The 26,490-nt window shown below is 47.4% G+C and overlaps 1 protein-coding gene across 6 annotated transcripts in view; it reads right to left on the bottom strand.

Moving 5' to 3' along the window:
- The window catches only part of pisd (phosphatidylserine decarboxylase), a 115,384-nt gene that overhangs the window by 27,099 nt on the left and 61,795 nt on the right, over positions 1-26,490 (bottom strand). The window contains exon 2 of one of the 6 annotated variants that reach the window (XM_085962025.1): positions 6,743-7,117. The exons of 2 other annotated variants lie outside the window; for them this stretch is intronic. In XM_085962025.1, coding sequence (XP_085818151.1) covers positions 6,743-6,921 — 179 coding nt within the window. In that variant the 5' untranslated portion in view covers positions 6,922-7,117. Of the gene's footprint in view, positions 1-4,199; positions 4,229-6,742; positions 7,138-26,490 lie in introns of those variants that run through there. 3 more of the 6 variants (XM_085962028.1, XM_085962026.1, XM_085962029.1) reach the window with 3 other exon arrangements.

Below are 26,490 nucleotides of genomic sequence, written 5' to 3'. Positions count from 1 at the left end.
GTTCCTCTTTACCATTTATCCCCACCAGACTTTTTTCCCCCTGAAAGAAACCCACGCTGGTGAAACCCAGGGAATGGAAGGCGAGGAGCTGAGGTGAAGGATGACAACTGTCTTTCGCCCCTTTTTAAACAGCGAGGATTGAAGAACTTCCACCCATCAGAGTGCAACCACCCCCACAAACCCTGCGGTGGATTAACAATCCAGCGATATAGCATTACCGTCAGACTGTAGTGCCAACATGGATGAAAATGGTTTTTGCTTCCCTGCTTAAAACCCATTTCATTGAAAGCTTCGTACATTCCTGTAGCGTTGCCACCTGAACAGTTCAGACAACTTTGCATAATCAGTTCCTCTCCCTGCACCCAGTGCTGGGTGACCTTGCTCACACTGCTCCTTGCCAACTTTGTGAACCGCATTCTCAGAGGATTTATTCAACAGCAGCACGTAAAATCCGGGGCAAGATTCCAGAGATTTTACACCGATACCATCCTACAATACTGCCTCTATTCTCCTAAAATGGACAATTAGACTATATAAAAAAAAGTCTCTCCTGCTGAACAGACTGTCAGGACATTGGGGAGAAAACCAAACCCGAAGAGAACCTAAAAACAGGACCCATTTGAGCAGATTGTGTGTGTAAACTGAGTGGGGCCACTCAGAATTTGGAACTACCTGCCCTGTTAGACAACAAACAGCCTTGTAAATGCCAATTGCACGCTGCCACCCCCTGCAATTAGGCCAGCATGCGGCCTGGAGCAGAGCTCCATTCTACGTTGGTAAGGCCACAGTTAGACTGTGTCCAGCTTTGGGCGCATTACTGTAAGGAAGGACATCAAGGCAGAGGTGATTGTGCTACAATGATCCCAAGTGAAGAAAAGCTTTAGTTCTGAGGAGACATCAGGAAAACTGGGACTCTTCATTAGAATAAAGAATGTTAAGAGGAGGAGACCTCACTGAAGTGTTCAAAAAAGCAAATCAGTCGAATAAACTACTTCCTCTGGTTGGCAAGTCAGCAACTAGTGGGCTTAAATGCAAGGTCGGCAAAAGAACGAAGGGAGAGTTTAGGAAAATTAATCATTTTAACAGCAGGTTATTAGGACATGGCAGTGCCCAGCAACAGCAGAATCTATAGTAATAGCTCTTAAAAGGGAAGTGGACAATATTTAAGAAAAATATACAGGAAACTTTCTGGTATCCGGCACTGACGGGACCGAGCTGGTGCCGTACCATCAAAACTGCCGTAGAAACCAGCGCTAATGTTAAAACATACGGAGCTTTTGAGCTCCGTGTGAATCAACAAACCCTGTTGCTTAGCAACAGCTTCAAAACAGTCGGCCGCAGCTTAAAAGCGTCTCTGTAGCTAAGCAACAGCTTCAGCTAGACCTTGCAGAGCCTGACTGGGAAAAAAAAGCAACGAGAAGTAAAAAAACTTATAGGAAACGGCTCCTGAATTTTGCCGGTAGATAGAGCTTTCCGGACATTTAATCTCCGGTTAAACGAAAGTTTCCTGTAAAAGGTATGGGGAATGGGGCCGAGTGGATAGCTCTTTCACAGAGCTGGCACAGGCACGATGGAACGAATGGCGTCCTCTTACGCTGCACTATCCTATGATTTCCCCACAGCCGAGGCTGGCTTTTAGTTGTCCAGTTTGTTTTTAAAGCTTTGGAGAAAAAAAAAAACCCCATTGGACCAAATTACCACTGGCAACCAATGGTTTAATTAGAATCAGTTTGTGGAACTCAGCCGGCTCTGTGATGGATCGCTATAATTAGCTTTGGCGCCATGTGGGAAGAATGGCTAATTGGGGGAGCATGTAGGTCTGCTAATGTCTAAAACTGCCCGGGGGGTAGGGAAGAGATAATGCCAACAGAATGGTGGTGCCACATAATTAACCACCATATCGCATTTGATTTCATGCAGTGTTGTGTGGCTGTTTCTGGCCTATCCTGGAGCGGCAGTAAGTGAGACACAGGAAAAGTCTATTTAGCAAAACAGGGACCAGCGAAATGACCTACAGTTCATGGAACCAGCATCGAAGTGTCTAAACACAGCTTCTCCTCCCCTGAAGGCACTGACCCGTGCCGAGGTGCAGTTCCATAGACGCCAGCACTACCCCAATACCTCGCCCAAGTGGAAATTCTTCATGTGAGCCTAGACAGCGAGTGTCCGCAGGGTATTCGACCGTCTGAGGCATTGCAACCCAGCTCAAGCCTGTCCATGCCCGACATCCACATGCACACACCTTCCAGCGGACATTATTGGATAGCAATCGGGAGCAGGAACCCAGACGCACCTTTGCTCTCACTTGCCTAGAAAGGCCGAGGCCAATTATAAAGGTGGAAAGGAGCTTCACCCCCTGGGCCACCTTGGATACGAGGAGCAGAGCTCATGGGTTGCTATGGTATGTGGGCATTAGATGAACAACAGAGGCTTTATAGTATTCAGTGTTGAAATAGCATGTGTTAAGTCAAGTGAGTCCCCTTTAGGCTATAACTAATAACACACTGTGCCCATAGATAAATTAGAGCCGGTTGATTAATTCTGAAGAAAAGGTGGAACAAATCGGCACCAAGATGGCAGACTAGCACACATTGGTGACTGGAAGAGGAATAGCCAGAGTTCTCCCCCTCCCCATCCTACACTGCAGGTGATCAAACGCTGGCAGAGTTAAAGCGAGGTATATTTAGCCGGGGCTGAGAAACAAAGAGGGCGAGCCAACCAGTGCCAGCTTGCCCTTTTAATGACAGACAGGTTACATGGGGGTACAGGCAAACACCTAGGAGCACAGGTGGCCTGTTGGCAGGGAGGAGATGGGGCAGGGCAGAAAAAGAAAAAGCAAAATATAACTCTCAGTCACAGCAGTCATTTGAAAAATCCAGGATCTCCCACAGCCAGCTGTGTTATTTTAAGGCAGGCAGTTTTCAAACGATCGCTTGATGTGGCACTAATGGTTAAAGGGCTGAGCTGCACTGCATGAGCAACAAAGGTATCTCCCCAGGGCAGGAAGCGGACAAATGGATGGGTGGTGTCACTGAGCCACTACATCTTCTGGCCCAGTAGGGATTTGTGGCAGGCTGCCTACCCAGAAAGAGCTGGAAAGGCAATAAGGAGAAGAAAGTTGGGGTACTATGTCCTAGGGGACGGGGAGAGTGAGCGAGCGAGGGAAAGAATCGGCCCAAATCTTTGACCAGTTCAATCTGTTTAAATTTGCCTCATACAATTATTTAATTTTAAAGTTCAATAACTTAATAAAAAATCTAGTGTCTTCAGTGTCAGTTGAACATCAAGCCCTATTGCAGTTAAGAATGGCTTTCCCAATGCAGAGCAACAGATTCATCAATAATTATAATTCACTGTCCCAAAAACACTAGGCACAATCACAGAATGTACTCAAGACACTGCATATCCCACAACTCCCAGTCAAACATTGTGCAGCCTGGAAAGAAATGATGTCCTGTATGATCCAGGAGACCCAAATCTTGAAAGAGAGAGTCTGGGCAGCAGGGACCTTGCTCTGGTTCCGGGAACAGTGCCAGTTTTGTTTTGACACAAGTCGTGTGCGGGTCGAGTCATCAAAGGGTTAAATTGGCGAGCAGGTTTGGGAAGTGGAGAGAACTTTGAGCAATGCCGTTTCATCCCAGGGCGAAAGTAGCTGAAAAGCCACCAGGGCGAGCACATTGAGTGAGAAGTGCCGAATGTTATCTGAACATTTCTGCTTCGATACATAAACAACCTGCTGAAGAGGGAGGCGGCAGCAGCGGCCACACCAGAGGGTGGGCTTGCCTTGCCTTCAGGAGGGGACTGTGCCTTAAATGGGGAAGGGGAGCAAAGACCCCTCTCCAAACTAAACGTGGATGCAGATCTGAGGAAGGGCTGTCAGATTGATCTATGCATTCTCCCTGTTTTAACCCACACGGTGACATGTTCCTTCAACTCCCACAACAACAGCACACTGCTTCCTGGAGACCCTGCACATCCCTGTGACAGATGAGGTCCTTCCCCCTCCCCACCTTTCACTGTCTCCAACTCTTGTCACAAGCACTAACTAAGCTCTTTTTATTGCTTTAAATCATTCATTAAAAATGAGCATTAAAAAAACCAAACTCTCTTCTGCTGACCATCCATCACCAGTTTTACTGCTGCCATTCCCGGCACACCTGCCTAAACTGTCAAGAGGAAAGAGAGCCCACATCACTCACCAGACCCGCACCATCTCTGTGCCAGGCAGGCTGCGCACTTGCTGTGCGCTCACACTGAGCCGCGCTTCCCCAAACATGGGCCATCTCCCTCCCTCCCTCCCCTCTCCACTGCAGAGAATACCCGGCCAATCATCAGCAAGCAGCATCACTGCATAAAAACACCAATCGCCCTCTCCTGCATCCCTCTCGGCACCAGGCTCGCAGCTTCACAAGAAATGAATCACAGCTCTGTTCTTCTTGTTCTGTTCAACTCCAGCAGGCACCCTCTTCTTCACACGCCCCCCCCACCCCTCCCTCCCAATCCTCAACTCCTGCAGGCAACCCCCCCTCTCCCTTCACAACTCCTGCAGGCACCCTCTCCTCTCCCTGCACAACTCCAGCAGGCACCCTCTCCCCCTCCCCCCATCCAATCCTCTCAACTCCTGCAGGCACCCTCTCCTCTCCCTGCACAACTCCTGCAGGCACCCTCTCCTCCCCCCCCCCCACTCCTGCAGGCACACTCTCCTCTCTTCTACACCCCCCTCACAACTTTCGCAGGCCCCCTCTCCTCTTCTCCCCCATTCCTCCAGCAGGCACCCTCTCCTCTCTCTGCATAACTCCAGCAGGCACCCTCTCCTCTCCCCCCTGCATAACTCCAGCAGGCACCCTCTCCTCTCCCCCCTGCATAACTCCAGCAGGCACCCTCTCCTCTCCCCCTGCATAACTCCAGCAGGCCCCCTCTCCTCTTCTCCCCCATTCCTCCAGCAGGCCCCCTCTCCTCTTCTCCCCCATTCCTCCAGCAGGCACCCTCTCCTCTCTCTGCATAACTCCAGCAGGCACCCTCTCCTCTCCCCCCTGCATAACTCCAGCAGGCACCCTCTCCTCTCCCCCCTGCATAACTCCAGCAGGCACCCTCTCCTCTCCCCCTGCATAACTCCAGCAGGCCCCCTCTCCTCTTCTCCCCCATTCCTCCAGCAGGCCCCCTCTCCTCTTCTCCCCCATTCCTCCAGCAGGCACCCTCTCCTCTCTCTGCATAACTCCAGCAGGCACCCTCTCCTCTCCCCCCTGCATAACTCCAGCAGGCACCCTCTCCTCTCCCCCTGCATAACTCCAGCAGGCCCCCTCTCCTCTTCTCCCCCATTCCTCCAGCAGGCACCCTCTCCTCTCTCTGCATAACTCCAGCAGGCACCCTCTCCTCTCCCCCCTGCATAACTCCAGCAGGCACCCTCTCCTCTCCTCTCCCCCCTGCATAACTCCAGCAGGCACCCTCTCCTCCCTGCATAACTCCAGCAGGCACCCTCTCCTCTCCCCCCTGCATAACTCCAGCAGGCACCCTCTCCTCTCCCCCTGCATAACTCCAGCAGGCCCCCTCTCCTCTTCTCCCCCATTCCTCCAGCAGGCACCCTCTCCTCTCTCTGCATAACTCCAGCAGGCCCCCTCTCCTCTCCCCCCTGCATAACTCCAGCAGGCACCCTCTCCTCTCCCCCCTGCATAACTCCAGCAGACACCCTCTCCTCTCCCCCCTGCATAACTCCAGCAGGCACCCTCTCCTCTCCCCCTGCATAACTCCAGCAGGCCCCCTCTCCTCTTCGCCCCCATTCCTCCAGCAGGCACCCTCTCCTCTCTCTGCATAACTCCAGCAGGCACCCTCTCCTCTCCCCCCTGCATAACTCCAGCAGGCACCCTCCCCTCTCCTCTCTCCCCCTGCATAACTCCAGCAGGCACCCTCTCCTCTTCTCCCCCATTCCTCCAGCTGGCACCCTCTCCTCTCTGCATAACTCCAGCAGGCCCCCTCTCCTCTCCCCCCTACATAACTCCAGCAGGCCCCCTCTCCTCTCCCCCTGCATTCCTCCAGCTGGCACCCTCTCCTCTCTCTGCATAACTCCAGCAGGCACCCTCTCCTCTCCCCCTGCATAACTCCAGCTGGCACCCTCTCCTCGCCCCCCTGCATAACTCCAGCAGGCACCCTCTCCTCTCTCTGCATAACTCCAGCAGGCACCCTCTCCTCTCCCCCTGCATAACTCCAGCAGGCACCCTCTCCTCTCCCCCTGCATAACTCCAGCAGGCACCCTCTCCTCTCCCCCTGCATAACTCCAGCAGGCCCCCTCTCCTCTCCCCCTGCATTCCTCCAGCAGGCACCCTCTCCTCTCCCCCTGCATAACTCCAGCAGGCCCCCTCTCCTCTCCCCCTGCATAACTCCAGCAGGCACCCTCTCCTCTCCCCCTGCATAACTCCAGCAGGCACCCCCTCCTCTCCCCCTGCATTCCTCCAGCAGGCACCCTCTCCTCTCCCCCTACATAACTCCAGCAGGCACCCTCTCCTCTCCCCCTGCATTCCTCCAGCAGGCACCCTCTCCTCTCCCCCTACATAACTCCAGCAGGCACCCTCTCCTCTCCCCCATTCCTCCAGCAGGCACCCTCTCCTCTCTCCCCAGAATCTATTCAGGCAAGCTATTACACAGCAGCTTTAAAAGGCGATTACTGGCATTCGCTCAGGCACGGGCTTTATTTCTGCAGATGCCATTACATATATAGAGAGATATAAAGAGATATCCTCCACTGTACCTGAAGCGTGCTCGCCTGCTAGAGCCGGCACCGCTAGACACCACCGAGCCGTCGGCCTCTTGCTGCTCTGCCTGGCTTGCATCGGTGCAGCGGGATCTCCGGACATGAATTTTAACTCTGTGCAGGTTGTAACATGTAGCGGCAGTAGTATTATGCAAAGATTTACGACATCTCACCATTTCCCTCCCTTCAGCGCCGCCGGCTGCTGTTGCTGCGGCTGCTGCTGGCTGGATTGACACATGACCGAGGATTGCAGCCCGGATTCCCCGGCTCCGAGCGGCCGCCGCTGACGTCAGCCCCGCCCGGCACCCGCAAGTACGGCCCGCCTCCGCCTCCGCCCAGGATGTGAGGGGACCTGCGGCTCAGGCCCGGCACCTAGACACACACACAGGAGGCTTCAGGGGAGGGAGAAACACACACGTCAACGCCCGGTCAACCAATGCTCTTGTAATCCAATATACAACAAAGCTGGGAGTGATGCTCACACACAACGCTACAAAAGCACAGAACAGGAGACTGGGTGCAACTGTCAGCCGGTGCCTCAGCCTCTGAATCAGAAGGTTCAAGCCCCACTCCAGAGATTCGGGCACAAAATCTAGACTGACCGTACTGTGAGGGAGTGCTGCACTGCCGTCCTTCGGACGAGACGTTAAACCGAGGCCCCGTCTGCCCTCTCAGGTGGACGGAAAAGATCCCACGGCACTATTTCGAAGTAGGGCAGGGGAGTTATCCCCGGTGTCCTGTATTTATATTTATCCCTCAACCAACATCTTTAAGACAGATTATCCAGTCATTATCACATTGCTGTTTGTGGGAGCTTGCTCTGCGCAAACTGGCTGCGGCGTTTCCCACATTACAACAGTGACTACACTTCAAAAAAACACTTCATCGTGGGCTGTAAAGCTTTGGGACGTCCTGAGGTCGTGAAAGGTGCTATGTAAGTGCAAGTCTTGCTAACTGGTCTATGCTGGTCTTCATCAAACTCCATCACCTTACCCTTCCATTCATTTCTCCCACATGTGCTTATCTAGCTTCCTCTTGAATACATCTGTTCGCCTCAACCACGCCTTGTGGTAACAGGTTCCACGTTCCCACCCACACCAAAGAAGTTTCCCTTGAATTCTTTATTGGTTTTATTAGTGACTATCTTATAATTATGGCCTCTAGTTCTGGTCTCCCCCACAAGTGAAACATCTTCTCTACGTCTGCCTTATCAATCCCCTTCATAATTTTAAAGACCTCTAATAGGTCACCCCTCAATCTTCCTTTTCTAGGGAAAGAGCCCCAGCTTCAGCTTTTCCTGATAGTTATGCCCTCTCAATTCTGGTATCATTCTTGTAAATCTTCTTTGCACTTTCTCCAGTGCTTCTACATCTAACATACCTCCAACAATACGGCAGTACTGTGTCTCTTTAACTCCTCGGCTGCCATCTGTTCCATTTAAACTTATTGCTGAATTTTATATGAATTAATGTCGGCTCTTATGGGAGCCTAAATTATGGGCGAGGAAAGAAAATGATCCAACCCAGCCCAGCACAGCCACAGGATCTCTTCACACAGAAAGGAAACAGTACCCCAACGGAAGATGCATGAAAGGACAGGCATTTTGATAGATAGCTTCACAAACCTGACCGTATAAGGGATGTGACAAAGGACTTGGTAACTAACAGTTTGAAATTCCTGCCCTCTGGGACCCAGGCTGGACGACTCTTCCACTGGTGTTTGCATGAACTCTACCTCAAGCTAATGACCATACCTTAGCCAAGAAGTTATGTGTTGGCCAGTTATTCAGCTATGGAGGGCGAGTGTGTCCTGGCTCCACCAGACAGCCCCACACATATCAGCAGGGCTTGCTGTACAGTGATCAGCAGCAGAGACCAAGACAGCTTCTCGCCTCTTCTTGGCCCAGGGGAATCAAGGCTAATTGCAATGACCCCACTGCCACTCAACCAAGAATAACTGACTGACTGAGCACATGCCAGGGATCAAACCTTCCTGGTTTGTGTGGTTCAGTATCGCACCACTCAGTGCATTTGCCGCCGAGTTACGTATTGCCCGGGGGGAGGAACTCAGAGCCACCCTTCTGTCCCCTCCTCTTTTTGAGGCGCTGACTCTTGCTGGGCTATAGTTCCACAGCCACCTGTTGCTCTCTGGTATCTTACCCATTCTTCATGTGTGAGCCTAGACAGTGGACGTCAGCAGGTTATTCTGCCGTGGAGGCGTCACAGCCAGGCCCCAATCATTCTTCATCTGACAAAGACTTGCAATTCAGCAACAGTTGCTGGCCAGTGATCAAGAAAGGACAACGAGAGAAACTTTCACAACCTCAGGACATCCCAGTTAATGTTTCCTACATTACAACAGTGACTACACTTTAAAAAAAAAAAGTACTTTGGGACATCCTGAGGTTGTGAAAGGTGCTACAGAAATGCAAGTCTTTCTTTTTTGAAGTGTGTTGTGTAGGCAAATGTGGCAGACAACTTGCACACTGCAAGGTCCCACAAACAGCAATAAGACAATGTGTTTTAGTGACATTGGTTGAGGGATAAACATTGGCCAGAACACTGGGAGAACGCCCCTGCTCTTCTTCAAATAGTGGTATGTCCACCCAAGAGTGGGCCTTGGTTTATGGCGTCATCCAAAAGACGGCACCTCTGACAGTGCAGCACTCCCTCAGTACTGCACAGAAGTACCAGCCGCGATTCTGGGCTCAAGCCTCTGGACTGGGGCTTGTAACCTCTGACCTTCTGACTCCGATGCAAGAGCGCTACTGAATGAGCCACAGCAGACACTTCTAGGCGCAGGAACCCTGGCGGATATTCCCCTCCCTAGCCCAAGGGTATGAAAGTTATGGTAATGTCTCACTACCATCCCTATGAGTAGCTAACTCAGCGTAGCCCGGGGATGAAACCTGGAATTAGTTGTTAAATAGCTCACAAGGTGGTGTATTTACCTACTAAAGTCACCGTGGCGACAGGAACATTTATTCTTTAATCAACATTTTTTTTAAAATAGCAAATGTTAGTCCATAGAGCATTGTCTTAAGGATTAAACAGATAGTAGTCAGGGCACAAATTCCAGAGCCCTGGAGCTTTTTCCCCCCTATAATCAAATCAAAGGTTTCATTCCATGAAGTGGTTCAGTGTGCACTGGGTAATTCATTCACCCTTAAATACCAAGAATGGTCTCCAGATTATTTCAATTGATTCTGAGCAACATAAAAGGTATTCATTAGTGTCTTATGACAATGCACACTGTTCAAATAAGCCCGTCCAGATCAAACAGTACTTTAGACCACAGGTTTCCAGACTGCAGGCGGCAGATCCGTTGGTCCTGAGGTCAAGAGATTTCTGGCGCCTGTCATCACATTAGTTTGTGCCCTATAATCAAACCTAAGTTTATTTGCATTAACTATTTTTAAACTTACTAGCACCTTATTGCTGTTACTGTGTACTTAGAACATGTTTTCTGCAAGGAATGTTTTTTCTTCTTGTGGCAGACTGACATGGTGTTTTGAAGCTAAAACAGGGGTCCTTGGGAGTGTGTCTCAGTTCATGGGGGTGGGATCCCCCTTGTCTCGGCTTCTGTGGGGGGGGGGGGGGGGGGGGAATCATGACGACGTCCCATTGCCTTCTTTCCTGCCGCTCTTTACAGTAATTTGGTCAACAGTAACCCCCTCCCTACCTAAAGCATGGCCAGTTTCAGCCTGGCGAGCGGAGACTCTCCTGCTACCCTGTACTGGCTGCTCAGCTTCAGTCACACTGGACAATGCTTCCTGTGGTCAATCACCTCACACTACACCAGCACCAGTGCATCATGTGCAAAGGCAGCTTCCTCCAGCCTTAAAAACGCCCCCACACCCCCACCCAAACTTCTGAAGGAACAGAAGATTAGACCCCACTCCTGACGAGATGGCAAATGTGCATCATCTACGGAGTTTACATGTCAGGATTGGAATGGACCGAGACCCAATGACAGGGGTGGAACAAGTCAGTATTTCATCCTCTGGCACTGCAACCAGGATTTGGGGGGGGGGGGGGGGGGGGGGGCATGAAATCTCCAATCAGTGAGGGGGAGGGGGTTAAATTTATTCTGCACAGGATGGGTTATGATAATGGTCCAGCATCATCGGGTCAAGCAGAGCCACTGGGCTTATGATGAAAGAGAACCAGACAACAACTACAGAGCAGATCTTTACACGGGATCTGTACATGGAACAAACTGTATCTTATGATGGGCACACAGCGCTGAGCTCTCTCTACCACATGATTTCTTGCCAAAAGTGGAGTTAGTTACTCGTCTGCAGAGTGGTCAGCGCCTTGGAGTGTTTTCCCTACACTAAAGGCGTTATATAACTGCAAGCCACTGTTAGGAGGTCGAGCACAACTAAGCCCCTGCCGCCCTTCCCCTGCCTCACCCCAATTCCTCCAATGAGGATTGAATTTGAAATGTGAACAACTGGTATTCCTTCACAGCACAAAAGGAGGCCATTCAGCCCAACAGGTCCATGTTGGTGTTTATGCTCCACACAAGCCTCCTCCTACCACTCTTAATCTCACCCCATCAACACAACCTTCTATTCCTTTCTCCCTCATGTGCTTATCTATTTTCCCCTTGAATGCATCGATGCTATTCGTCTCAACTACTCCCTGTGGTAGCGAGTTCTACATTCTAACCACTCTGTGTAAAGAAGTTTCTCCTGAATTCCCTTTTGGATTTATTAGTGACTACCCTATATTTATGGCCCTAGTTCTGGTCTCCCCCACAAGTGGAAACATCTTCTCTACGTCTACCCTATTGAACCCTTTCAGAATCGTGAAGACCTCGATCAGGTCACCTCTCAGTCTTCTCTCTTCTAGAGAAAGGAGCCTCAGCCTGTTCAATCTTTCCTGAAAGGTAGAACCTCTCAATTCTGCTATCATTCTAGCAAATCTTTTTTGCACCTTCCCCAGTGCCTCTATATCCTTTTTATAATGTGGACACCAGAACTATTCACAGTACTCCAAGTGTGGTCTAACCAAGGTTCTATACAAGTTTAACATAACATCTCTACTTTTCAATTCTATCCCTCTAGAAATGAATCCGTGTGCTTTTTTTGTGGCCTTATTAACCTGCATCGCTACTTTTAGTGATCTGTGTATTGGTGTCCCCGATCCCTCGCTTCCTCAACCCCATTTAGATGCTTATTTTCCAAGGAGTATGCGGCCTCCTTATTCTTCCCACCAAAATGTATTACCTCGCGCTAATCTATATTGAAGTTAATCTGCCAATTACACGCCCATTCTTCAAGTTTAACATCTTCCTGTATTTAGTCACAGTCCTCCTCTATTAACTACACCCTCAATTTAGTGCCAGCCTCAACATTTTTTATTTATTATTATTATTTTTTTTTAAAAACAGTATAACTGAGAAACCCAGACACGTACCCTGCCCCGCGCGCCCCCCACCCCTGTACTCCTGACCCCAACCTCCACAATCCATCTTGGTCAACATTCTCTAATATCTGCCTATTAAAACACAAGAATTTTCATATTGGACCTATTATGCATCTGGCTGCTTTTACGATAAGAACATTGTAAAAATATTTTACTTAAGTAGTCAATAAAAGTTTAGTGGCCAATCGCCAACACCAGAAAATTAATTTTTAGCCAAATAATCTGCTACCCTGCTGTGCAATTTACTGCAGACTGGAACTCACTTTTATCTCTAACAGCCACTGCAGACAGGAAACTTTCACTGAGTTATAACAGCACAGGAGTGACTCAGGCCAATGTCCTCTTCCGGCTCATCCACCAGTTAATTCCACATTATCGCAGAAAACATCAACTTCTAAAATAAAAAGCCAGGCCTATCCAAATTATATAAAACCACATCAAACATTTGCTGGAAGATCTTACCTCCGAATATAGACTGCAATTGGAGGAATCCACAGAATTTGTGGGGCTGTGGGGAGTCAGCTGAACAGTGTTAGTGTGCAGAGAAACTTAGAGAGCAGGCGAATGAGAGGGAGAGAGGGATGTTCACTCTATTGTCGGAAGTAGAGGCTACCCAACAATACTGTCAGTTTTCGAACTTTATTCACAGTCGGCAAATTGCATGCGAGAAATGAAAGCTGCCACTCGGAGAGTTCGGTGTTCTTTTGTTTAGTTTTAAATGACAGGAAATGGCAACGGGCAAAACACACACTAAGACAGCACTTGGCCGTTCCAGGAAGTGGCTGCAGTTGTTCAGTATGCCTGCGTGTGACTGAAATGTGGCACAGGCGCAATCATTCAAACTGAAATATCCGCTGCCTTAAACAGAGCCATCTGAAACATCTGGAGTGACGCAAACATTTACAGGGCGATTCCCCCCAAGGCTCAATGGCTACAGGAAGCACCTATCTGAGTTGCACAGATCATAACATAAGAACGTAAGAAATAGGAGCAGGAGTTGGCCATTAGAGCCTGCTCCGCCATTCAATAAGATCATGGCTGATCTTCCACTCATCTCCACTTTCCCGCACTATCCCCATAGCCCTCGATTCCCTTAAGATCCAAAAACCTATCGATCGCTGTCTTGAATATACTCAACGGCTGAGCCTCCGCAGCCCTCTGGGGTAGAGAATTCCAAAGATTCACCACCCTCCGAGTGAAGAAATTTCTCCTCATCTCAGTCCTAAATGGCCGACCCCTTATTCTGAGACTGTGACCCCTGGTTCTAGACTCCCCAGCCAGGGGAAACATCCTCCCTGCATCTACCCTGTCAAGCCCTGTAAGAATGTTGTATGTTTCAATGAGATCACCTCTCATTCTTCTAAACTCCAGAGAATATAGGCCTAGTCTCCTCAATCTCTCATCAGCACAGCCCCGGGTTCAATCCTCGCTCTGTGCCTCAGCTAGAGTGACATTATGGGTGCTACAATTGGCCTCAGTGCCCTGCCTTAATTTTAAAAATCTGCCAGGGTTTCCGTTCCTGGTCACTGCTAGAAAGTGTATGTGTTGGATGAGACACACAGAAGGACAAGCATTTATACAACACCTTTCATGACTGTAGTAATCTAGGAAACACAGCAGCCACACACAGCAACGTGACAATGACCAGATAATCTATTTTTACATGTTGGTTGAGGGATAAATATTGGCCAGGACACCGGGGAGAACTCCTCTGCTTTTCTTCAAAAAAAAAAATGCCATGGGATCTTGTACACCCACCCGAGAGGGCAGACGGGGCCTTGGTTTAATGTCTCACCCAGTGCATTCCTTCAGCACTGCCTAGATTTTGTGCTCAAGTCCCTGAAGTGGGACTTGAACCCACAACCTTCTGACTCAGAGGTGAGGGGGCTGACACTGTGGACGAGGACGTGGTCGCGCCTTCGCCGGGGGGAGGGGAGCGAGTCGGCGCCTTTGCCAGGGGGAGGGGAGCGAGTCGGTGCCTTCGCCGGGGGGAGGGTTCTTCTACATTAAAGGCACTATCAAATGTAAGATGTTGTTGTTTTAAGTTCCCACTTTCACAAGCGGCAATTCATCCAAACCACTGCCTGCTCAAAGTCTTCCACACTTTCTTTACCCAAGTTCCCACCAATGGCTTCCCGTGCTCTAACAAATCAACTTCAAGATCCTTACCCTTGCCTTTAAATGCCTCCCTGGCCATGGCAATCCTATCTCAGCGACCTCCTTTCTCTTCTGGTCTTCTGCCTGTTACACCACTCCTCGCAATCCGTTCCTTTAGCCATCTTGCCTCCGCCTTCAAACTCCCTCCCAAATCTCTTTGCTTTGACTCCTCCCTTCCCCCTTTCAGAAGCCTAATTAAGACTTGCCTTTTCAACTGATTTCTCAGCTCTTCCCATTAATCCATTCTACCTGCTCCACTCCTGCCCACTCGGTATTCTCTTTCATTTGCCCAATCTGTAAGGAGCTTTTTGATGTCTTTTTTACATTAGGAGCGTCACACAAATGCAACTTCTATTCCACCCGTCATAAAAAGAAACACCCGCACTGTGTTAAGGATTCTCTTTTTGCCGAGAACTGGTTCTCAGTTTCAAAACATTCAAAGGTTTTTTAAAAATTAGTTGGAATTTTCCAAGGCAAAACATTCCATATTACAAGCGATTTTTCCACCCTTATTCACTCAGTTTCTTTTCCTGACTTTGTAGTTCTTTAAAAAAAATTCTATTTTTGTTTCAACGCGAGTAAAGTCAGAAAAAAGTATAAAACTGAGTATCTAAAATAAGTGATATCCGGAGCAAACAGTTTGTTTAAAATACCCTAAAATCACTGCAGTGTTGTCACTAGAATGTCAGAGCAGTGAAAGGCACCGTGTAAACGCAAATTCTTTCTTCTTTGCCTTTCTGCCTACAAAAAGTGATGCCAGGTGGGGAATATAGAGCAGTGACACATGGGGTTGGTAGAATATCTTGTTGAAATTGGACATCGATCAGCAGATCATGGTGAAGTATGAGCAGTTCCAGGTCTGTCACCGGCGGTGGGAGCAATCTGAGGCTTGAATTGGAAGCATCGCCCAAAAAATATATTGGCATATTAAACTGTATTGGCATGTGCCATTTTATCTTTTAGCATACTGGCTCTCAATATGCCCAGTGGCAGCACCGCTTCCCTCTAATGGCAGGCAGGGGATCTGAAACCCACTGGGTTTCCCAACGCCGGCAGTTCGGTATTGGAGCTGGTGTCACGAGTCCAGCTCAGCACAGCACGGAGGAGCTACCAGCTGAGACACAAGTGAGGAGCTGACCTACCTTGGCCCACTATTTCTAACCTACATTCCTGCAGCAGTGCCGTCGCATGTCGTACTGCATTAGGTCATGCTGGGAGTAGAGAACGCTATTGCTGGCTGGAGTCCAGGGCATGACAAGTGCGTATATATATATATGGGGTGCTGCCCAAGGTACCTGATGTCCACACATCGTTACGAGAGCGTGCCACTGCCAGGCCTGGATTCCTTCTATGTCGTGTGGGGAATGTGGAATGGTATTTCCTCCCAATATTGTGTAAAAGTTGCAGTTTGTGCATTCCTGAAATTATCTCCCAGTTTCTGACTTGACACATTTGGAACAAATTTTCACAGTGCGCTCCAAATGTTTTATCTAAACAAATATAATGCCAGTTCATTCAAGTTTCAGGGACTTATCCTGGGAATAATACTTACCACAGGAGTCTTTTTAAAAATTTAAATAGAAGGTAATCATCACTCACTAAACCCCTTGTGTGTTGTGGAACTGCTCTGGGTAAACCAGGCTCGGGTTTAATCTTCAGGCTGTACACAGTTAGCCGACTTCAGCCAGGACTAGCAGGAGGGCTGTTACAATTTGTCTCAGCACCTCATCAGCCTGCATTTCCCTAAGAAATTGTGCTTGTGTGGGTAGAAGGCGAGATCAGGCTCAAGCAAGATGCCCTCCAGAGTCGAATAGTCTTCAAACACTCTTTATCTAGACACTCGCATGAAGAACACAGTGACTTGGACAAAGTATCTGAGGGTGGTCAGCACCTGTGGAACTCCCAGCAAACTGGAGGGGGGGGGGGGGGGGGAAAAGGAGCAACTTCCATATACAAATATTAAAGCCATAACTCTGCTCGCGATGGCCTTGTTGGGAAGTGCTGTACGGTAGCTCACAGACTAGATTGGTAATCCGTGCTGAGTTAGCTGATTTCAGCTAGGTGGTGGTGGGGATACAGCAACTGGTATCAGTGCCCCTGGGCTAGATATAGGGGAGGTGAAGGATGAGGAAAATCGGCAGGGTTCCCATTCCCGTGTGGCCAGAATCAGGCTCAGCTGCGATCCTTTTTGTGGTTGAAACACCCACCAGCATTCACCATCTTGGCTAACACAAGAATGGCCACTTAGAGCTAATGCCGCCCCATAGAACCACACCCAGCAGGCACCAACATGGTCAGAAAAAGGAGAGGAAGCTAATAAAAATCCATAAAGTCCAGGAAGGTTTCTCTCAGGATACACACCCATGTGCCTTTTCTATATAAACCTGGCCTGCAAAGGATTCTTCAAATTTAAGAACTAGCAAGCTAAAATTAAAATATATACAGGAAACTTTCGATTAACCGGCCACTAAATAACCGGAAATGTCAGTTAACCGGCAAAATTCAAGAGTCGGTTCAGATAACTTTTTTTTACTTTGAGTTACTTTTTTTTTACTCATTTCTGGCTGTGCAAGCGTCTAACTGAAGCTGTTGCTTAGCTAGAGATGCTTGCAAGCTGTGCTGATTGTTTTGAAGCACAGGGTTTGTTGCTTTAGACGGAGCGCTGAGCTCCGTATCTTTTAACTATAGCGCGCGATTCTCCGGCATTGTTGATAGACCGGCACCAGCTCAGTCCCGTCCATGCCAGATACCAGAAAGTTTCCTGTAGTTTTAAAAAAGGGAGCTAGTTCCATTTTGTACCCGAGATGCTGCTTTGGAGAAGCTGGAGCTGCCTGGGTTGGCGAAAACTGGTGAAAAACAAACAGCACAAAACTGGCATTGCACAAAACAGTCAAGAAGCAAAATCCCTTGATTTCTGGGTAATAAAGCTGGAATTGCCAGCAACTCTGAACTCAAGTTGATGCCACCTGACGTTTGTGCCAAATTAAGTGAATTCATGTGTCAGGGCAACGGTGAGGTTGCTACGTGGGCCTTAGCGATCTCATGCCTCCTCTGGACTCGGCTATGATGCAGGTTTGATGTAGAGCTCCCAACGTGACCTCATGTCTAGCAAGATCATCGATAATGAAGGCAAAATGGTTTTATAAAGATTGCCTTTGTACCCAAGCCTTCCCCTCTCAACTCATCAACTATCAGATGAGGGCAATGGCCTAGAACCACCCAAAGCCACTGAACAAGCATCAACACCAACAGGACCTTGAAGGTTGTCGATACTGGGCCCTTACCAGTCATAAAAGGAAAAGCAGCAATTCACTTCTTTCAGGTCCCTTTGAATGAAGGCATTCGCTGCCTGGGAACAGAGGGTAAAACCACAGGCTCAAAACTATTTCCCTTAGTGGGGGAGATCCAGAACAAGGGGGCTTAACCATAAAATTAGAGCCAGGCCATTCAAGTGTGATGTCAGGAAGCACTTCTTCACACAAAGGGGAGTGGAAATCTGGAACTCTTCCCCCAAAAAGCTGTGGAGGCTGGGGGTCAATTGAAAATTTCAAAACGGAGATTGATAGATTTTTGTTAAGCAAGGGTATGAAGGGTTACGGAACCAAGGCGGGTAGATGGAGTTAAGATACAGATCAGCCATGGTCAATTTGAATGACAGAGCTGGCTCGAGGGGCTGAATGGGCTACTCCTGTTCCTAAATAAGCAAAGTCCCGTGTCAACACTCCTAAGGGAAGTGTTGAATGGGCAGAATGGGAACAACGCCGCTTTTGTGTTTAGGCAAATTGAAGCTCAGAGTGTGATGAGGTTGCAAATGTGTTGTGTGCATGCTGTTTGTAGTGGGAGAGTTTGGGTTGTCCTCAATACAAGTGCAGTCTTGTTACAATCTGAGCTAAATTGGAGAGAGAGAGAGAGAGAGAGAGAGAGAGAGAGAGAGAGAGAGATCGCAATGCCAAATTTGACAAGGAAAAAAAACTAGTACTACAAAAGGAACGTTCCATCATACTCAACTACACTAGGACACAGATTTAACAAAAATCAGAAAGAAGTGAAAAATTCTTAGAGCAAACTAAAGCACAGCAACCATCAGGTGCGAGCACCAGACTTACCGAGTACATTAGGGGAAACAAAACTCCATTTAAGCCAACACACTTTTTGTATGATACTGGTCACCTCACATTGCTTCCACCACTCCCCACCGACAGAGACTAACCTGTACCCACCAGTACTTCACCCTAGAGTGTTACACAGCTCACAGAACTCTTTCTACACACAACCCAAGTTTGGAAGGACACCATAACTGCACTGCTGGATATTTTTCACAGCTCAAGTGGGCACAGTACGAACTCTTTACACTCACCATTGCTTCCTGGCAGCAGAAAAAGGACAGGGGAAGGTGGGTGGGGTTAGGAAGGCATTCTATAGGATGCCTCCCTACCACATCACAATGGTACAGGTTTCATTTAAAAAGAAAGACTTAGAAACAGAGAAGCAGGAGTAGGCCATTCGGCCCGTCGAGCCTGCGCTGCCACTCAATGTGATCATGGCTGATCCTCTATCTCAATACCATATTCCCGCTCTCTCCCCAAACCCCTTGATGCCTTTTGTGTCTAGAAATCTATCTATCTTGCATTTATATAGCATCTTTCACGGCCACTGGACACCCCAAAGCACTTTACTACCAACGAAGTACATTTTAAAAAGGCCTATTTTGAAGGAATAGTTACTAAGAGCTGTAGGCACAGCGGGCTTACCACACCGTTTAAGGGTAAAAGATTTTAGAACAAACCACATGGGGTTTGAGTTATGGGCTGATCAAGCCTGTCCCGCAGTATTTCGCTTTTGTTTTAACCCATTATGTGAGATGGTTGCTCGGTAGCAGAGTTCTGGGGGGAGGTGGGGTTAAGAAAGGAGAATTTTAAAAATTCTATACATTTTGTAAGATTACATCCTAATGTTATAATCTGTAGAGGAATCCCACTTTTTTTTTAATAAAAGGAACAGCCTTCATCTGAGAATTTACAAACTTTCTTTTTAAATAATGACCCTTTGAGGATTAAGTTTTTGGAAAAGGAGTACAGAAAAAAGTCAAATGGACACCAAGGAAGTCAAACTGAGCACAGGTTGTACTATCTCCATTTGATTCTGTATTTGGTATCCAAAATTAGACGCATACCCTTTTGGCGACAGAAAGGGTAAAACAACGTGCACAGGTAGTGGAGATTCAGTGAAAAGATGTAAAGGGATTTAATAAATGCGCTGTCATTCCATGCATCTTATTTCCATTTATACTGTTCACTGCTACAAACATTACTAAGAAACATTCCAGGAATCATTTGGCAGAGGTCATGTAATAGAAAGCATGCGGCATTTCAAGAGCTGAAAATGTCTCACGTGCTTTGCTTAATGGCCCGTGGCACTGGTTACGCAGTAGTAATTACAAGGCAGTAATCTAAATCGACAGATTCAGTGGGCATCGTCAGGCAGAGGAGCAAGCTCAAGAAGTCACCTGAACCTCCAGATTGGCTTAAAGCGATGAAATCGCTCTCTAGTATCCATCATTACACGACAGCCTTTTCCAGAAATCATCTGCAATTGATTCACGGAAACTTCACTCCATAATACAAGATTAACTCTTGTAATTAAGCATATTCTTATTTTACAATATCTGCTGACATTTAAAAAAACATGCAAGTATAACTCAGTTAATAGCACTCTTGCTCAAGTCAAAGGAGGTGGGTTCAAGCCCCACTCCAGGACTTGAGCTTCGAATATAGCCTACTGCTTCAGTACTGTACCGAGCGGAGGGTGTGCTGTACTGTTGGAGATGCTGACTTTTGGATGAGACATTAAACCAAGGCCCCACCTGCCTGATCAGGTGGGTGTAGAAGATCGCATGGCACTATTTGAAAAAGAGCAAGGAGTTCTCCTGGTATCCTGGTCAACATACCTCCCTCAAACAAAATCATATCATCTGCTCATTTATCTCACTGCTGTTTGTGGGATCTTGCTGTGTGGAGATTGCCTGCTGTGCTTACCCGACATGACAATAGCTACACTTCAAAAGCAATGCATTGGATGTGAAAGATGCCTTATGCATGCAAGTTCGTTCGTTCTTGCAAAATCATAACTACCTGGTTGACTGCATCAAAATTAGCCAATAGGCTGGGACAGAGGTGATTTAACCAAATTAGGTTGTTGACTCTTGTTCAGTTATGTGAAAAGAAATCTCGCTTTTATGTACCATTTTCAGGTGTACCACTAGTGACATGCAATTTTAAGCGCTCCACCATCTCCGCCTCTCTTTCCTCCTTTAAGACACTCCTTAAACCTACCTCTTTGACCAACCTGTCCTAATATCTCCTTATGTGGCGCAGTGTCAAATTTTGTTTGATAATCGCTCCTGTGAAGTGCCTCGAGAAGTTTTACTTCGTTAAAGGTGCTATATAAATGCACGTTGTTGTGGGCAACTTGTCCACTCACTCTCGGCGAGTCACTGTGCTGCGATCACCTGAGGAATTGGAACCGTTTCTGGGGGAGGTGGGACCTCTACAGGCCAGACGGGTTGCACCTCAACAGGAACGGGACCAATATCCTCGCGGGAGGGTTTGCTAGCACTGTTGGCGAGGGTTTAAACTAGCTTGGCAGGGGGATGGGAACCTAAGTATAGAGTCAATAGGGAGGGAAGAAAAACTGGAATTGGAAATCAAAAACATAAAGTAAATTGGAAGGACAGAGGAATCAAGGGCTAGATAGTAGTCAACAAGGAGGTTTGCCTGTACTAAATGGTATATATTTCAATGCAAGTATAGCGAACAAGGCAGATGAGCTGACGGCACAGGTAGATACTTGGGACTATGATATTATAGCTATTACAGAGACGTGGCTGAAAGAGGGGCAGGTATGGCAGCTCAACACTCCTGGTTACAGGATTTTCAGATGGGATAGAGAGGGAGGTAAAAAGGGAGGGGGGTCGCGGTATTGATTAAAGAAACTATTACAGCTGTGAGGAGGGATATGTTGGAGGGATCATCAAACGAGGCCATATGGGTCGAATTGAAAACCAAAAAAGGGGCGTTCACACTGCTGGGAGTGTACTACAGACCCCCAAACAGTGAGAGGGAGATAGAAGAACAAATATGTAGACAGATTTCTGAGAAGTGCAAAAACTATAGGGCAGTAATAGTAGGGGATTTTAACTACTCCAATATTAACTGGGATAAAATTAGCGTGAAGAGTAGAGAGTGCAGGCAGTTCTGGACTTAGTTTTAGGGAATGAAGCTGGGCAGGTAGAAGGTGTATCAGTGGGGGAGCATTTTGGTGCTAGTGACCATAATTCTGTTAGATTTAAGGTAGTTATGGAAAAAGGACAAGGATAGACCAGGAATAAAAATTCTAAATTGGGGAAAAGCAAATTTTGCTAAGCTCAGAGGGGATTTTAGCCACAGTGGACTGGAAACAGCTACTTGAAGGTAAATCAGTGTCAGAGCAGTGGGAGGCATTCAAGGAGGAGATCCGGAGGGTTCAGACCAAATATGTGCCTTTAAAGAAAAAAGGTGAGACTAACAAATCTAGAGCCCCCTGGATGTCGAGAGACATACAGGGTAGGATAAAGAAAAAAACGGAGGCCTATGAGACACCGAGGGCTAAATACGCCAGAATCTTTAGAGGAGTACTGAAAGTGCAGGGGTGCAATTAAAAAGGATATTAGGAAAGCAAAGAGAGAGCATGAAAAATTCTTGGCAAGTAAAATCAAGGAAAACCCAAAGATGTTTTATAAATATATTAAGAGTAAAAGGATAACTAAAGAAAGGGTAGGGCCTAGTAGAGATCATGAGGGTAATCTGTGTGTGGAGGCGGGAGACGTCGGTAGGGTTCTTACTGAATACTTTGCGTCAGTTTTCACAAAGGAGAGCAACTGTATCCCAGGCTGTTAAGCGAAGCAAAAGAGGAAATAGCAGAGGCCCTGACCATCATTTTTCAATCCTCTCTGGCTTCAGGTGTGGTGCCGGAGGACTGGAGGACTGGTAATGTGGTACCCTTGTTTAAAAAGGGAGAAAAGGATAGTCCGAGTAATTACAGGCCAGTCAGCCTAACCTCGGTGGTGGGAAAATTATTGGAAAGAATTCTGAAGGACAGGGTAAATCTTCATTTAGAAAGACACGGATTAATCAAGGATAGTCAGCACGGATTTGTTAAGGGAAGGTCGTGTCTGACAAACTTGACTGAATTTTTTGAGGAGGCAACAAGGAGGGTAGTGCATTTGATGTAGTGTATATGGACTTTAGCAAGGCTTTTGATAAGGTTCCACATGGCAGACTGGTCACGAAGTTAAAAGCCCATGGGATCCAGGACAAAGTGTCAAGTTGGATTCAAAACTGGCTCGGAGACAGGAAGCAGAGGGTAATGGTTGATGGGTGTTTGTGACTGGAAGGCCGTTTCCAGTGGGGTTCCGCAAGGCTCAGTACTAGGTCCCTTGCTTTTTGTGGTATATATCAATGATCTAGACTTGATTAAGAAGTTTGCAGATGATACTAAAATCGGCTGTGTGGTTGATACTGAAGAAGGAAGCTGTAGACTGCAGGGAGATATCAATAAATTGGTCAGGTCAGGTGGGCAGAACAGTGGCAAATGGATTTCAATCCGGAGAAGTGTGAGGTAATGCATTTGGGGAGGGCCAACAAGGAAAGGGAATACACATTAAATGGTAGGACACTGAGTAGTGTAGAGGAACAAAGGGACCTTGGAGTGCATGTCCACAGATCCCTGAAGGTAGCAGGCCAGGTAGATAAGGTGGTTAAGGCGGCATACGGAATGCTTGCCTTTATTAGCCGTGGCACAGAATACAAGAGCAGGGGGGTTATGCTTCAACTATATTAAACCCTCAGCTAGAGTACTGCGTGCAGTTCTGGTCACCACATTACAGGAAAGATGTGATTGCACTAGAGAGGGTACAGAGGAGATTTACAAGGATGTTGCCGGGAGTAGTGAATATTAGCTATGAGGAAAGACTGGATAGGCTGGGTCTGTTTTCCTTGGAACAGAGGAGGCTGAGGGGAGACCTTACTGAGGTGTATAAAATTATGAAGGGCCTAGATAAAGTGGATAGAAAGGACCTATTTCCCTTAGCAGAGGGGTCAAAAACCAGGGGCACAGATTTAAAGTAATTGGTGGAAGGTTTAGAGGGGATTTGAGGGGAAATTTCTTCACCCAGAGGATTGTGGGGGTCTGGAACTCACTGCCTGAAAGGGTGGTAGAGGCAGAAACCCTAACCACATTTAAAAAGTACTTGGATGTGCACTTGGGATGCTGTAACCTGCAGGGCTACGGACCAAGAGCTGGGAAGTGGGATTAGGCTGGATAGCTCTTTGTTGGCCGGCGCGGACACGATGGGCCGAAATGGCCTCCTTCCGTGCTGTAACAAACAGCCTAAAGTTTGTCCTAAGCCAACAGGTTCTATTTCTTGCCCAATAGGAAATCAAGAGTTTAAAATCAGTGGAATCACATTTGTCAAAGATTTGCACTAGACACATCGTAACACACACAATACCTTTGAAGTTGGTTGGTTATTACAGAAGAGTTCAGAGGCTCACACTCAAGTCCCTTCAAGCAAAGAATTAAAGAAACAGTAAAATTCAGAAGAAATGGACGTGGCAAGTAGGGTATAGCACAGTGCTGTGCTTTGCAAATACTTTATCCCACACAGCATCTCAATGGCAAGTGTTAGATGGAAGCTAGATTGTTACCCATAGAGACGATGGAAAGACTGGAGGCAGACTCAATCGCGTGGCATTCTCCCTATCCGAACTACAGAGCAACACTGGCTTGGGAGAGGGCCACCTTCCCCTCTCAGCCGGGAGTTGGTCCCTGATACAGGGAGGTGGGGAAGAAGTACTGAGGGCTTCGGAGTCTCTGAACCTTTTATCAGTAATACTTCATTCTTCTCCATTTGTTTTCCTCTGGGCTACTTCTTTCTCCCCAGACTGGTGAATATTTTCATCGACTAGGAACTAGTACCTGGAATGTGGTGAATACACCATCAGGGAAATTTGTGCTCACTACCCACAGAATTCCAAGAAATATCATTAGTTAGGAGCAAGGAATTGACAAGTGGTTAATAATGGTTTCCTCAGACCATCGAAACTGGGAATAAACATGGACTTCTAAATATTTCAGTTAGTAGGAACACAATTTTTGCTCATTTTCAACGTTACAGATTAAAAAAATGTTTTGGCCTTTCTTGCTCCATCTGTTACTTGAAGTTACTTTCTCCCCTTTCAATGTTTCCCCATCTTTTTCTGTACCAAGCCCAATCCCCAACCAAGAGGGCAAGCAGACAACCTTGTCAAAGACCCCATGTAAATGTGAAGACATCAACGGGTTGTGATAAAGCACTGTGTAAATACAAGGTCCTTCTTTCTCAAATCAGAAGCTGGAAGGATTGAGCATCACTTGTGGTGAAGTGTTGGGCATTGTCAGAGTCATAACGGCACAGGAGGTCGTCATGCGGCCCATCGAGTCCGTGCCGGCTCTCTGTAGAGCAATCTAGTCAGTCCCACTCCCCCGCTCTATCCCCGTAGCCCCGCAAGTTTATTTCCCTCGTGTGCCTATCCAGTCGCTCCTTGAAAACATCGAGTGTGTCCACTTCCACCATTTCTGTCGGCAGCGAGTTCCAGGTTATCACCACTCGCTGCGTAAAAAAGTTTTTCCTCGCGTCCCCCCTGTATCTCTTGCCCAAAACCTTAAATCTATGTCCCCTAGTCCTTGTACCATCAACTAGTGGGAACAGCCTTTCCCTGTCTAGCCTATCCAAACCAGTCATAATCTTGTACACCTCTATCAAACCACCCTGCAACCTCCTTTGCTCTAATGAAAACAAATCCAGCTTCTCCAACCTGTCCTTGTAGCTAAGATCCCCCATCCCCAGAACAATTCTGGTAAATCTCCTCTACACCCTCTCAAGGGCCTTCGCATCCTTCCTAAAGTGTGGTGACCAGAACTGGACGCAATACTCCAGTTGTGGCCTAACCAGCGCTTTAAAAAAGGTTCAGCATAACTTCTCTACTTTTGTACTCAATACCTCTATTTATGAAGCCCAAGATCCCATATGCTTTGCTAACCACTCTCTCAATATGTCCTGCCACCTTCAGGGACCTATGCACATTAACTCCTAGGTCCCTCTGTCTCTTCACACTCTTTAAAACTGTGCCATTAAGTGTATATTGCCTCTCGCTGTTCCATCTGCCAAAATGCATCACCTCACACTTCTCTGTATTAAATTCCATCTGCCACTTGTCTGCCCATTCTGCTAGCCTTTCAATGTCCTGTTGCAGTCGATTGGTATCATGATCGCTGTTTGCCACACCCCCAAGTTTGGTGTCATTGGCAAATTTAGAAATTCTACTGTATTCCAATATGCAGGTCATTTAATATATCAAAAAAAGCAGTGGCCCCAGCACTGACCCTTGGGGAACACCACAGTCTACCATCCTCTAGTCTGAAAAACAGCCATTTACCACAACTTGCTGTTTTCTGTCCTTAAGCCAATTCCTTATCCAAGCTGCCACTGACCCACCTATTCCATGAGCTTCAATTTTGTTAACCAGCCTTCTATGTGGTACTTTGTCAAACGCCTTCCGAAAATCCATGTAGACAACATCCTTTGCATTCCCTTCATCAATCCTCTGTTACTTCATCAAAAAATTCAATTAGTTTGCCCGCTCCCCATGGTACTATGGCAGAGATCAGACATGCATCACGTCTCACTGTTTAGTAGTGTGCCTTGCACCATCATGTTGCAAGACTCCTTCCTCAAATCATTGTTTCCCCATGTGCAGCCAACAGTGCCAGTTGTTCCCACCTCTCCAAAGAGACTCAAACCACAACCCACTGATTTTCCTCTTTCTCCTTTTGAGGGAAACATTGCTACTTATTAGGATCAATAACTCACCTCATGAAGGACCAAGGTACAGATCCATGCCCTACTGCTCCACAGTGCAGTATGTTGGGTCTTCAATGCACTACACTACTGTGTCACACACTTGTTCCATAGGCCTTATAATAGGTAATAAGCTACATTGGTGTTCACACAATAGAATGGGAGCGTAATATTGATCCACTGCTTATACTGGACATTTTCTTTGCTGCTCCAAGTTAATA

The sequence above is a fragment of the Somniosus microcephalus genome, chromosome 19, assembly GCF_052327205.1.
Source record: "Somniosus microcephalus isolate GS21.2 chromosome 19, FLI_Smic_1.0, whole genome shotgun sequence".
In the NCBI taxonomy this organism is placed as follows: Eukaryota; Metazoa; Chordata; class Chondrichthyes; order Squaliformes; family Somniosidae; genus Somniosus; species Somniosus microcephalus.
Note: the sequence above shows the minus strand (reverse complement) of the source record. Positions and strands in the feature narration are given on the sequence as shown.